Source organism: Coptis chinensis, chromosome 8 (assembly GCF_015680905.1).
Source record: "Coptis chinensis isolate HL-2020 chromosome 8, ASM1568090v1, whole genome shotgun sequence".
Classification (NCBI taxonomy): domain Eukaryota; kingdom Viridiplantae; phylum Streptophyta; class Magnoliopsida; order Ranunculales; family Ranunculaceae; genus Coptis; species Coptis chinensis.
The window spans coordinates 26050408-26063903 of NC_141463.1; the positions used below are offsets into that span (position 1 = coordinate 26050408).

The 13496-nt window shown below is 37.1% G+C and overlaps 1 protein-coding gene across 1 annotated transcript; it reads right to left on the minus strand.

The window, feature by feature from the left end:
- Positions 1–11500: 11500 nt before the first annotated feature.
- On the minus strand, positions 11501–12028 carry LOC147480772 (uncharacterized). Its single transcript, XM_086578746.1, has one exon. It carries the CDS (start codon positions 12026–12028, stop codon positions 11501–11503), a length of 528 nt encoding a protein of 175 aa, XP_086434872.1.
- Between the last annotated feature and the right edge of the window lie 1468 nt (positions 12029–13496).

Consider the following 13496-nt stretch of genomic DNA (forward strand, 5'->3'; position numbering starts at 1 on the left):
AAAGAAATGTATTCTAGTTATTACGTTAAATGTTCAGAGTCCTTCGGCGTGCAGCGGTGCCATTTGATAAAACGTTTATTGATGTTATTGGTTTTATACTTAAGTCCGAGGACCACAGTCCGAAGTCCGAAGTCCAAAGTCCAAAGTCCAAAGTCTGTATAGTCGTCCGTTTAGTCAAGTTACCTTACTCATGTGGGTTTGGTAGGATAGGTCGAGTAAGGGATCGTCCAAACCTTAGGGCTCGGCAAGGGTTACAACTGGATTTACAACTTTTGGTGAGTAGGATTTTAGGTTTTTTAGTTGGTTTAATTAAATTAACGGTAATGTAAATAATGTAAATTACTAACGGTGATTTCGATGTAAATAAACAAAAATAGAGAAACAGGGAGAGGGTTAATCATACTCATGCAAGAATAATTTTTTAACAGTTTATATTACCACATCACTACAGCTCTAATTCATCTCGAGTTCATAGACAAACCCGAGACGACGCTGAGTATTGATCCCTAGCGAAATGCCCACATCTTTGAGTCGCATCGCACTAGCATAAGGGGTTGAACTAATATTTCATCTCTTGAATATCATTCCAGCTCCTGGTTTGATTCTACATCAGTTGGAAAAATTGGAGAACTGTCTGACAACAGAGAGTCACGCGCGAGACATTTTGGGTCTCTCGTGAGGCTGTTCTAGAGCATCAACACTCCAAATTTGTACTATCTCCATCATTTTGGGACCGGATGTATAATCTACACCTAATTCCTAAGTAGTGATTCTAGAACATTAAAGTGTCAATCCGATTCTCACACGAGCAGCATAACCCTCCCCCTGAGGGGGGGGGGGGATTAGCTCATGGTCATTGAAGGAATAATTAAACTTGTTGTATACAATAAATAAGTAAATGCAGGACATGAATTAAACTTGAAAAGAAATGACTTTTATTAAGAAGAAATAACTTACAGTATTGAAGTTGTTGGAAGAGAAAATGACGGAATATAAAGTACTGGAATTAAAACTAACTAACTGCTGAGCGAAAGCTAAAGCATAAAATGCAGAAGACCGAATATTGAAGACCCCCCTTACATATATATAGCTGGTCTCTCGTGAAGCCTTTAATTGGGTTTCGTCTGTTTCTCAAATTGAGACATTCAAAACTTAGAAATACAAAGTTTTGTCTTCATGTGAATTAAATTGGCCATTTGTCTTTTGTACCTTATGTTTTCATTTTTTTGTCCTTATGCCAAATTCAATTCAAACTTTGAATAGGTACATGTCTTCTCATATTGCAAGGTGGCACAAAATTGTGACCATCACTTGCCACTTGCCTATGCTGACTCGTCATGCCTTTTGGGCCCACAAAGTGGGTCCACTTAGTGTGTCCAGTGGCGGCGCCGATTTTGGCATTTTTATAACTTTCTGTCTTTGCGTAGAGTTCGTCGCCATGGTCGCTCTGGCAGTTCACTAGCCAACGTCGGCATCTAGATTTATAAGATGTGAGCTGCGGAAGTTTGCTGCTTCTTTACAGGTGGACCCATTCTGCACTGGTTTTGTTCCTTTGGAAACTTTTGCTTTAGTCAGGCTTTGTTGGGCGTCACTGGGGCTGAGTCGGAAGACTTCAAATATTTCAGTATTCCCGTACTTCGATGCATGTTTTATCATTATATTCACGTTAACTGCGAAAACCTGCAAAAGTATGAAAATATAATTATTACATGATTATTAAGCACATAATTGACCAAAATGCTATGTCTCTCGGGTTTAATATTATAGTTTTTGGTGCTTATCATGGATATGATATACTCAATATTAAGATCATCTCTTCAAAATTTCAGCTCATATGGAAACTTCTAACATTGGAAAAAAATAATTACAAAAATTCAACATTTATGGACCGTTAGATTTCTTTTTAAAGATGACAACAATTTTTATCTATGTTAGAGGTTTCCAAATGAGTTGAAATTTTGGGAAGATAATCATTATGGTGAGTGCTTCATAACCACAAAAAATTAGGTTTGAATTCATTTTTTAGGTGAAGTTTTACATACGTACTTATTTTAAGTTAACTTAAGTAGCTACTTTTTATTGAATTATATATATATATATATATATATATATAGTAAGTAATACATTAACATGTTATTCGAGTTATAGAACATACCTCTTGTCCAGCGGAAGAAACCCGAAGTCAAAGAATAATAACCTTGTGATTTAAGTTTTCCATGAAATTTTGGAAAAACGTTCCTCTCACTAAGAGCAACAAACCCTACTAATTAGTTTTTAAAAACTCATGACATGTAGAGATCGAAAATCAACAGATTGTTTATTAATCGTTTTTGAGAAAAACTGACAAAACTTGATTTTTATCAATGCATGTTACAATGGCGAATCAACAAACATAAATAGCTCCGATACCAATGTAAGTAATACATTAACATGTTATTCGAGTTATGGAACATACCTCTTGTTCAGTGGAAGAAACCCGAAGTCAAAGAATAATAACCTTGTGAGTTGTTACTAGAATCAATCCCCTTTGTATCCACACCTTAAGCCCACCCCTTTGGTGAATAGAGAAAGAAGAGAGTCGAGAATTGTTTTCTTTTTCCTTCTACTTGTTCTTTTTCTAATACCTTCGTAAGGTATATAAAACCAACCAAGCATATAGCTAACTCCCACAACTCTTGCGCAACAAGAGATTCATGATAGATTATATTCTATCCAGTGTATATTCTATCCAGTAGGACTACGATCCTATGATCCAGGTAGTAGCTTAAATAGGGGATGGATCTTTGATCCATGTGGGCGGACCTTAATGGTTGAACCCACTTACATCTCCCACTCGCCCACATAGGGCAAATCGCAATATCTCTATTACTCATCTTTGCATATAGGGAATAAGGTGTGCGACCTCACGAGAAGAACAAAGAGCAACAGGAGCGATATTATTAAATTTTCACCCAACTAATAAAAACGCATCACCCAGAAGCATCTCGTATATGCCTTAGACATTGCTGATTACACTGGAATCAGCACTCTTAATCCCTCGTTTAAAGCAGTGCTACATCCCCTCCTTGTTTTGTACTCATGACATATTAAAATATGGTCGCGGGCCCGCTATGAGTCACAAAATAGATGTAATATCAAAAAGTCTTCCCTAAACATTCATGCCATTTCAATTATATTCACCGCTTTCCTAGAAATGCCCCGTAATACGGTAAATCTCGTCGTCGCATTGCTTAGGAAGCACACTAAAGTAGCGTCACCAAATATTCTCTTCATGACATAACCTTAGGTTAAGAAAGGCATACGATAGGAAAAAGTTTCAATTATCCCAGTGGCTCACATAACAATGAAGAAGGGATTCATTCATTGTTCTCACTATCGGGTCAAAAGCACATACAATATGTTATGTATGCTATGGTGTTATCCCATAAAAATGGGTATGTCACTTGCAAAACTGTAACACCATACGAATCTTAGTCTAGTCGCTAAACAAGCGCCTAACTTGAGTTTTATCCCAGTCACTCTCTAGCGCCTGTTAAGAAAAACACTCATTTTCGGCTTAACTACAAGCTCCATAAAATTGTGGATAAATTTTATGTTCGACCTTTATTTTATAAGGTCTCATCTTAGTTCTAACTAAGGCGACATTCAAAATTTTAAAAAATATTCTTTTCGCTCATCTAGCGCCAAGAATATAGATGTCTCATCTTGCTCGCTCTCTCCAAGCGCCAAGGTGAATCACCCATGTGAGTAGGTCGATTCATGCCCGGTGACAAAAAACAAATCAAGAATGTGTAATTAAAAGAATATTCCAAAAAAATCTTAATTAATGAAATATATCATAAACAATGTCAATTACATAAAAGATGTCCAAACATATCAAATCCTACGAAGTCCCATACTCCTAACATGAGATTTAAACGCATCTCGTGCAATAGGTTTAGTCATGGGATCAGCTAACATGTTAAGCGTGGAGATATGTTTCAAGACCACTTCTCCTGTTGCAACCTTATCTCGAATGTAGTGAAAACGAGTCTCTATGTGTTTGGCTTTCCCATGATACTTAGGATCCTTTGCAAATGCTAGAGCTGCAGTTCTATCACTATAAAGTAATACTGCATCCTCTGCATGAGCTGTGATATCTAAGTGTATCAAGAATTTCCTTAGCCAAACAGCTTCTTGGACTGCAGCTGAGCAAGCAACATACTCTTACTCCATTGTAGACAAAGAAACACATTTTTTCTTCTGACTACACCAAGTAATAATTCCACCTCCGAGCATAAAAGCATAACCCGAAGTGGACTTGCGCTCATCTTTATCACCAGCCCAGTCGGCATCGGTGTAACCTTTCAGTTTCGAGTCTCCACCATGGTAACTTAGGACAAAATCAGCAGTCCCTTGTAGATATCTAAGTATCCTTTTCACAGCTTTCCAATGAGCTGGACCAGGATTACTCTGATAACGACTGACTAACCCGACTGCAAAACTGATATATGGTCGAGTACACATCATGGCATACATCAGACTACCAATTGCAGCCGCATATGGCACATTGGACATTTGATTCTTTTCTTCTTTAGTTTTGGGACACTGATCAAGGTTTAAGCCACATCCTTTTTCCAATGGGGTGTCTATTGGTTTGGAGTTTTGCATACGAAAACGCTTAAGAATTTTTCTAATGTAAGTCTCCTGAGACAAACCAAGAAATTTCTTTTTGCGATCTCTCGTGATCTTAACTCCTAACACATAGTCTGCTTCACCCATATCCTTCATTTCAAAATTGGAGGACAACCACTTCTTAGTGGCAACAATGGAATCCATATCATTCCCAGCTAAAAGAATGTCATCAACATACAACGAAAGGATAAGAAAACTCTTTCTGGATCGTTTAGTATACACGCAGTGATCTTCTTCAATCATCTCAAAACCAATTGAGGTAATTGAATTGTGAAATCTGAGATACCATTGCCTAGATGACTGTTTAAGGCCATATATAGAATGTTTTAGGCGGCAAACTTTGCGCTCTTGTCCTTGGACCTCAAAACCAATCGGTTGAGCCATATAGATCTCTTCCTTTAATTCTCCATTGAGAAATGCGGTCTTAACATCCATTTGAAAAAGTTCTAAATCCTATTGTGCGACAATAGCTAGAATGAGGTGAATTGAAGCGAATCTCACCACAGGGGAGAATGTCTCTTCATAGTCTATACCTTGTTGTTGGGTATAACCTTTCGCCACAAGGCGTGCTTTATGCTTGTCAATTGAACCATCGCCTTTGGCGCGTTTAACTTTAAAAATCCATTTATTTTCAACAGTTTTACGCCCAGGCGGAAGATTAACTAACTCCCAGACCTCGTTTTTACCCATTGAGCTCATCTCATCTTGCATAGCAGCCATCCACTTGTCTCTAGCAGGAGAATAAATTGCTTCTTTGAAAGAAGTAGGTTCTTCCTCATCTAATGGAGTACACATAAAAATATCCCCTTCAATCTCGAAATGACGACGGGGAATATTTCCACGTTTACTCCTATGCACTTGAGGATCTTGTGGAGAATCTAGTGGTACACTCCCCGCATGGGTAGGTTGAGGTTGAAAACTCCCACTATCTTTCAGCGATTACAGGATGAGAAATTAATTCCCCACCCTCGCTTGAAGATGGTAGGATGTCTTCATACTCCTCTATCTCATAGAGGTCAAGATCTTTCTTTACGTTACTTATGCTAGGAAAATCATTCTCAATGAAATCTATATCGCGAGACTCTATTTCTGTCATTCCTCCATCAGGATGTTCACCATACATAACATAACCTTTTGAGCTATCAGAATACCATACAAAGATACACTTTTTAGCTCTAGGGCCTAGTTTCCCATACTTATGGGAGATGTTGTGAACAAAACTTGCTGAACCCCATGGGCGCAAATGCTCCAAACGGGGCTTTTCGCCTTTCCAAAGTTCATAAGGTGTTGAAGGAACTGACTGAGAAGGCACTCGGTTAAGTATGTAGGCAGCAATCAAAAGTGTATCCCCCCAAAATGATATAGGGAGATTACTTTGCACCATCATTGATCTAACCATATCTAAAAGAGTTCTATTTCTTCTCTCCGCTACACCATTTTGTTGCAGAGTATAAGGAATAGTTAATTGTCTGCGTATCCCCTTTTTCTCACATAATTCCTTGAACTGATCAGATAAGTATTCACGTCCTCGGTCAGTTCGAAGAGTTTTTAATCTCCTCTCTTTCTGTGTCTCAACCTCTGCTATAAAGCGTTTAAAACAATTCAAAGCTTCATAGCGGTGAGCTATCAGATAGACATAACCATATCGTGAGTAATCATCTATATGAGTGAGAAAATAAGAGGCGCCATGACGTGCCTTAACATTCATAGGCCCACAAATATCTGAGTGGATTAGCTCAAGCGGCTGAGTAGCTCTTACTGCCTTTCCAAAAGGCTTTCTACATGCTTTACCAGCTAAACATGGTTCACATATAGGTAGGTCAACCTTAGCGAGTGGGCCCAATAGGCCTTCTCTAGCTAGTTTGGTCATCTTATCTTGTCCTATATAACCTAGCCTAGCATGCCAAGTAACCGAATCAATATTTCTACTTGCACTAGCCATGTAAGATAATGAAGAAACAGAATCATTCAATTCAACTTTAAAGAAATTATTCATAAGGAATCCATGTCCAAAAACAATACCATCCAACTTAATATCCAACCTATCAGCCTTAAAATCAAAAGAATATCCAAAAGAAAGAAGTGCTAAAACATAAAGCAGATTATGCTGAATTCCAGGAACATAAAGCACATCATGTAGAAGAAGTACGCGCCCAGTGCGTAATGAGAGTTGGTATATACCAATTCCTAATGCATCTTCACTAGTGCCATTTCCCATATAAAGCCTTTAGGTGTTTTCTGGAATTCGACGATAATCTACAAACCCTACTCACTCTCGAGCTACATGCCTGGTTGCTCCTGTATCTACAATCCATTCAGGGAGAGAATGAGCAACTAAAACATGTGTACATACTCTTATGTGATGAGAGTCAGGGGAAATGGATACCGCTCGGTGCAATCACGGCGAAGTGTCCCATCCGCTACGGTTGTAGCATTTCACTTTGGTCATATCAATTTCTTTCTTTCCACCATGCTTGCCCTCGTGGCTTTGGCTATGCTTGCCTTAGGAGCCAACTTATTAGCCCCCTCCTTGTTTCTTGGGTTTGTTATTACCCCTTGCGCTTTTAGACCCACTTGTCTTATTTCGCCAGATGCGATTAGGGCGTAAGCATTACGGTTCACATCCCGGCGCTCCCTCAAGCTCACAATGTCGAGAAATATCAAAAAAATTCTTAATACTCTCATTGTGAGTCATGATTTGCTTCATGTGCATCCAAGAATCAAGGAGAGATCTTATCACAGCTTGGACTTGCTGCTCATCAGTAAGGACATTTCCTGCGGCCTTTAGCTCACGAATCATGCTTGATAACACCCTTAGGTGTTTAGGCATGGTTGCCTTAGGATCTTTCCTGAACATTTCAAACTTTAAAACTAGACTTCTAAGTCTAGTAGTTGATGTTCCACCGAAAGCAAATTTCAGTTGATTCCACATGTCCTTAGCTGTGGAGAATGTCTCATATTCTCCAATCAAATCATCATGCATGCTGCTTAACACAATGTAGCGCGCACGACGATCCGACTTGGTCCATGCTTGAAAAATCTCAAGGTCACGACGATTTTGGGCTGTAGTCCCAATCCCAATCTCAGGTTGGGCCATCGAAAAGGTTAAGTGTTCCTGGAGTTCTTGCTCATTGAAGAGGTATTGAATTTTCCTATGCCATATATCATAGTTTGTCCCATTAAGTTTAGTTCCATGGTTAAGGTCTGCTACTACGGTCTTGGTGGCCATCACTACATTCAGATTTCGCAAGGATTGACATATGTCAGCAACTAAGTTTTCTGTATCCATTTTCTACATATATGCAATGGTGGATATAACATTAGTCTATACACATTCTTTTAAATTTATTCCAAAAAAAAAATCCAATCCAAGAAAATATTATCTTATTCCACATATTGGGATCGAAAACTTGCAAAGCTCATAATCATCTCCCAATAATGTAAATATAGAGTATATCTTCCAATTGATTTTTGAACAAATTCCATATTAGGAGGAACAAAACCTCTACTAATCATATTCCACTTAATACGATAAAAAAAAAATATGCCAAACATAAACAAAGAATAATATCTATCATTTTATGGCATAAATAATCATATAATTCTACTATAACTATATGTTAAGCTCAGAATCATGATCTGGGATCTATCCCAATGGATTCAGAAGTGTCAAAAACCCATGTATTCAAAAAAACAGATCATTTGGCCGTCTCCAAAAGCCTGAATTGGCTCATAAACATTATACCAGTTCATCTAAGATATACTGTCACAGCAGCTTATACCTGGAATTTTGATCAACCGATGATTTCAACAGATTCAGAAGGGTCATAAACCCTTGGGTACGAAATTTCAGGTTAATTAGTTTTCAATAAAGGCCTGAACTAGACCAAAAACTATAACCGGTTCACACTTAATCGGATAGAACCGGGTTCAAGAATCGGGTTGGTCAAAAGTGCAGAAAACGAGTCAGGAAAAAAAAACAGAGAACTGAGTCAACTCAACCTATTACACTGATTTGAAAAAGCTCTGACCGAGTCAACTCATGAGCTAACTCGGTCATCTTCTTCAGTAAACTCGCAGAAATTTATGGCAAGGTAGGCATGTTTAGAGACGTGTATCTATCACATTATAGATCCAAAAGAAACATACTTTATACTGTTACAAAGATCTCACAACATAGATTACTAACATGCAAATATTAAGCATTAATAAGATCTATAATTCGATCAAAAAACAGTTTAAAGTTCTGAAAAAACCACAAAAAACAGTTTTTATCAAAAACTTTGATTTAAGTTTTCTCTCATTCTACTCAACGGTTTTCCATGAAATTTTGGAAAAACGTTCCTCTCACTAAGAGCAACAAACCCTACTAATTAGTTTTTAAAAATCATGACATGTAGAGATCGAAAATCAACAGATTGTTTATTAATGGTTTTTGAGAAAAACTGACAAAACTTGATTTTTATCAATGCATGTTACAATGGCGAATCAACAAACATAAACAGCTCCGATACCAATGTAAGTAATACATTAACATGTTATTCGAGTTATAGAACATACCTCTTGTTCAGTGGAAGAAACCCGAAGTCAAAGAATAATAACCTTGTGAGTTGTTACTAGCCTTGTCTCTTGAGAAAGATTGTTACTAGAATCAATCCCCTTTGTATCCACACCTTAAGCCCACCCCTTTAGTGAATGGAGAAAGAAGAGAGTCGAGAATTGTTTTCTTTTTCCTTCTGCTTGTTCTTTTTCTAATACCTTCGTAAGGTATATAAAACCAACCAAGCATATTGCTAACTCCCACGACTCTTGCTTGAACAAGAGATTCATGATAGATTATATTCTATCCAAGTTGTATATTATATCCGGTGGGACTACGATCCTACGATCCAGGGAGTAGCTTAAATAGGGGATGGATCCTTGATCCATGTGGGCGAACCTTAATGGTCGAACCTACTTACTTATATATATATATATATATATATATATATATATATATATATATATATATATATATATATATATATATATATATATAATGGTCGAACCTACTTACATATATTATTGATGAAGTTACTAATTGAGACTTTTAATGCTTTTTCTCAAGGAGTGTTTATTATGGAGAGTACAAATGCAGTGGATCAAGTGCTAAATTAATAGGAAGAGTGCCTTGGGCTCAATTTTTTTTTTTTTTTTTGTAATGATGTTGGAGTTGGGCAGACCCCCACCTGTATTAAAGCCTCAAATAAGTTGAAGTTACATCTTCCTCTACAATAGTACTTAAAGCATTATAAAGGGGATGAATGAAACAAATGTAATCATGAGATAATAGGGAGAGCTTAGCTAAATGATCAACAGCTCTATTAACCTCTCTGTACACATGGGTGAAGGATATGTCAGACAGACTTGTAGAATATCTCGTGATGGCAGCAACCACATTTAAGCAATGCCATGGTGCAGTCTCAACATTTTTCAGAATTTGAATAGCTCTCATAGGTCAGATGACACCATTACTTTGTTGAAGCTCCTGCTAACACACTCACTCAATCCCAACTCAATCGCCTTCAGCTCTTGAAATAAGACTGACCTGGTACAACTGCCACCCGAGTAGGCAAAAACAGCCTCTCCATTTTCATCTCTAGCTATACCGCCATAGCTTTCTCCATGAGAATTCAGGGAACCATCTCCATTCAATTTTATATACCCTGGTGGAGGTTTGGACCATCTACACTATTGAATATGCCTTTGCTTGTACTTGAAAGTTAATCCAAGTCTCTCTACAACCACTCTAAGCTTGATAGAATCAGTTATTTCATCGACCTTTACTTCCAAATAGTATTTCATATCAATCATTATTATCCTACTGACATCCTTAGCATCCATAGAAGCCCCTTCAAACCTTCTATTGTTACGCTCCTTCCATATATATCCAATCACGGCACAGACAAACACTTTATAGAGCCCTACAGTTGTAGACTTACCTCGCACAAGATTGAGAATATAACACCATTCTTTGTTTGAATGATGCACCTGATTACCAAATTCTAGCTAGTTCATGTTTAAATGCAGCCCAAACTATTTTAGATTATGGACAATCAAAGAACATGTGCTTGGTATTTTCCTTACTATTGTTAAATATGCAGGAAGAGGAAGTGTTTAAGATTTTCTAATGGATAAGTCTATCTTAAGTAGGTAAACTACCCGAGAGGAGTTGGCAAGCATTAAAAGAATATTTAGGAATCACCAATTTTCCCCAGACTAGCCCAAACCACTTCACTTTTCGTCTAGTCCTTCTTAAGCTCTGGTATGCAGATTTAACATTGACTGTCGCAGACTCAGTCCAAACTATCTGGTCCTCATGAAGCTCATGAAATATTTTAGTGTTCAAGATATTGGATTTGAGTGTACCATCTGGAAGATTAAGGACTAGAGAATTCCATTAGCCTTGTTCCATCAATTCACTAAGTTTTGCATCTTCTGGTAATGAGATAAGAGCTCTAGCTTCAATATTATAGTACAATTGCAAGCCCATACACCATATGTCATGCCATAGGAATGTCTGAGAACCTTTTGCAATTATATATTTGATGAATCTCTGAGCATGCTTCATATTCCTTAAAATGGACCTCCACGACCAAGAACAGTCTCTAGGGATTGCCATAGTCCAAAAGTATTTGGATTTAATTTGTTCCTTCCAAATCCAACAATTCCATAGATTATTCTCTCTTCTTGCTATCTTGTAAATGAGTCCACATAAAGCACTTCTATTCCAAGAAATTGAATCCACTATGCCTAGTCCACATTCTTGCTTACTATATAGTAAATTCTATCTACAAGTCTGATACATCTTATTTTCCATTAAAGGACCACTCCAAAGAAATTGAATGCATATCTGAGAAACCTTAAGCAATACACTCTTTGGTAGAAGGAATGTTCTAGTCCAATATGAGTGAACAGATGAGAGTACTGACTGTATGAGTTGAAGCCTTCCAGCATGGCTCAAGTGAATAGATTTCCAGTTTGTGATTCTGCCAATGACTTTCTCAATAAGAGGGAGACAATTGTTGATACTTAGCCTAGATGAAACCAGTGGAAGGCCCAAGTATTTAAGAGGAGGATTAGTAACTTGAACTTCAAGTATATCGGTAAGGGCTATACCATCATTAGAAGAAATACTTCCAGTGAGCGTAGAAGATTTATTAAAATTAATATGAAGCCCAGTAGCTGCAATAAAAGATGCTAGCAAATCTTTTATGGCTATAATAGAATCCATATTCCCTTTAGTGAATAAGAGAACATCATCTACAAAGCATAAGTGAGTAATCTTTGAGCTCAAGCATTTAGGGTGCCCCATAATAGTCTTATTAAGAAAGCTTTGCACCAAGAGAGAATTATTCAAGATTTCCATAATGATCACAAAAATATATAGAGACAAGGGGTCACCTTGTCTTAGGCCCCTCTTGCCTTGGAAATAACCATGCGGGGCACTGAAGGTTTAGATTGTAGTGAGTATACATCAAAAAGTTAGTTTAAGACTTGAGGTTCATCCAAATTTTTTTAGAGTTTGAGTGAGGGAGATGTGAAGAAGAAACGTAGACTCTTGAAATGATTAGAATGGTTCTAAGCTAATGAAAACTTGAAAGCTAGATTGTTGTATTGAAATGACTTGAAAACATGAAAAGGGAGATTGATTAAAACATTGAAATAAAAGCAAGCAAACAAGATTGAAGATTGAAACAAAAAAAAAACAATTAAACAAGATTGAAGATTAAAACAAAGAACAAGTAAACAGGATTGATTGAAATAAAATAAAACGACAAGAAAGTAAAAGCATGAATTGAAAAAAACAAGACAAGAAATTAAACAAACCAAATGGTTTAGATCTTAAGACAATAGATGGTTTCTCTCTCCCTTGCTTTTAACTTATATACCCCTACTTTTGCCTTTTACAGATTTGCCCTTCTCCATTACAAATTAGACACCTCAAACTTTCACTTTTGCTTTACCTTTTGCTTTTGCTTTTTGGTTTCTTCATGACCAAGGTAGGTTTAGGGAGAAAGTCTTCATAATTTGAGATAAAAGCCTCTATCTCTGGTTTCTGAATTGAGGGCTTTGACCTTTGACTTTGACCATTAACTTTGACTTTTTCAGCACTTTTCCACAGTAACTACTGGTTTTCATAATAAGCATGATTAAGGCTCATTTTGGAGCTAAGACGCAACTTTTATGATAAGTGGTATGAAATTCTCCTTAACCTGAAAAAGGCAGTAAAAGTTATGAGTTGTCTTTTCGTTAAGCATAAGAGGGACTGTAATGCAGTAATATACGGGTAATAAAATGCACATTTGGGAGCTGATCACCACCCCCAAATAGTATCTTGCTTGTTCTCAAGCAAGGATGAGAGAAAAAACTAAGATCACAAATGAGTGATTTATTATCAGTTATCCTAATCTCGTTTTGCAGAGTGTGATTGCATTGACCATATGCAACAAGGCCTTAAACCACTAGAAATTCCCTAGTGGACGAGTTTTAAGTCTCGTGAGAGTTTTCTAGTGAAGGTACTCACAAACTTTTTCTATTTAGTACAAAGGGTCTTGTTTCCTTATTTATTCTCAGAAGTTCATACATATCATTAGCGGGGAATAAGGACAAGCTCTTTTGAACTTAGAATAACATATATACAGTAATTTAACCATCTAAAGATAAATGCATAAAACATGAGTAATGAAATACAAACGCAGAGTCGTTTCGGAGGCTTTTGGATAACTTCCTTCAGGTGGGTTCTCACAGGGGTGTGTTGCAATCACAACTCTCTGATATAT

Excerpts from the sequence above, each read along its gene's own strand:
- LOC147480772 (XM_086578746.1), bottom strand. The coding sequence starts at position 12,028 with ATGGGGCACCCTAAATGCTTGAGCTCAAAGATTACTCACTTATGCTTT.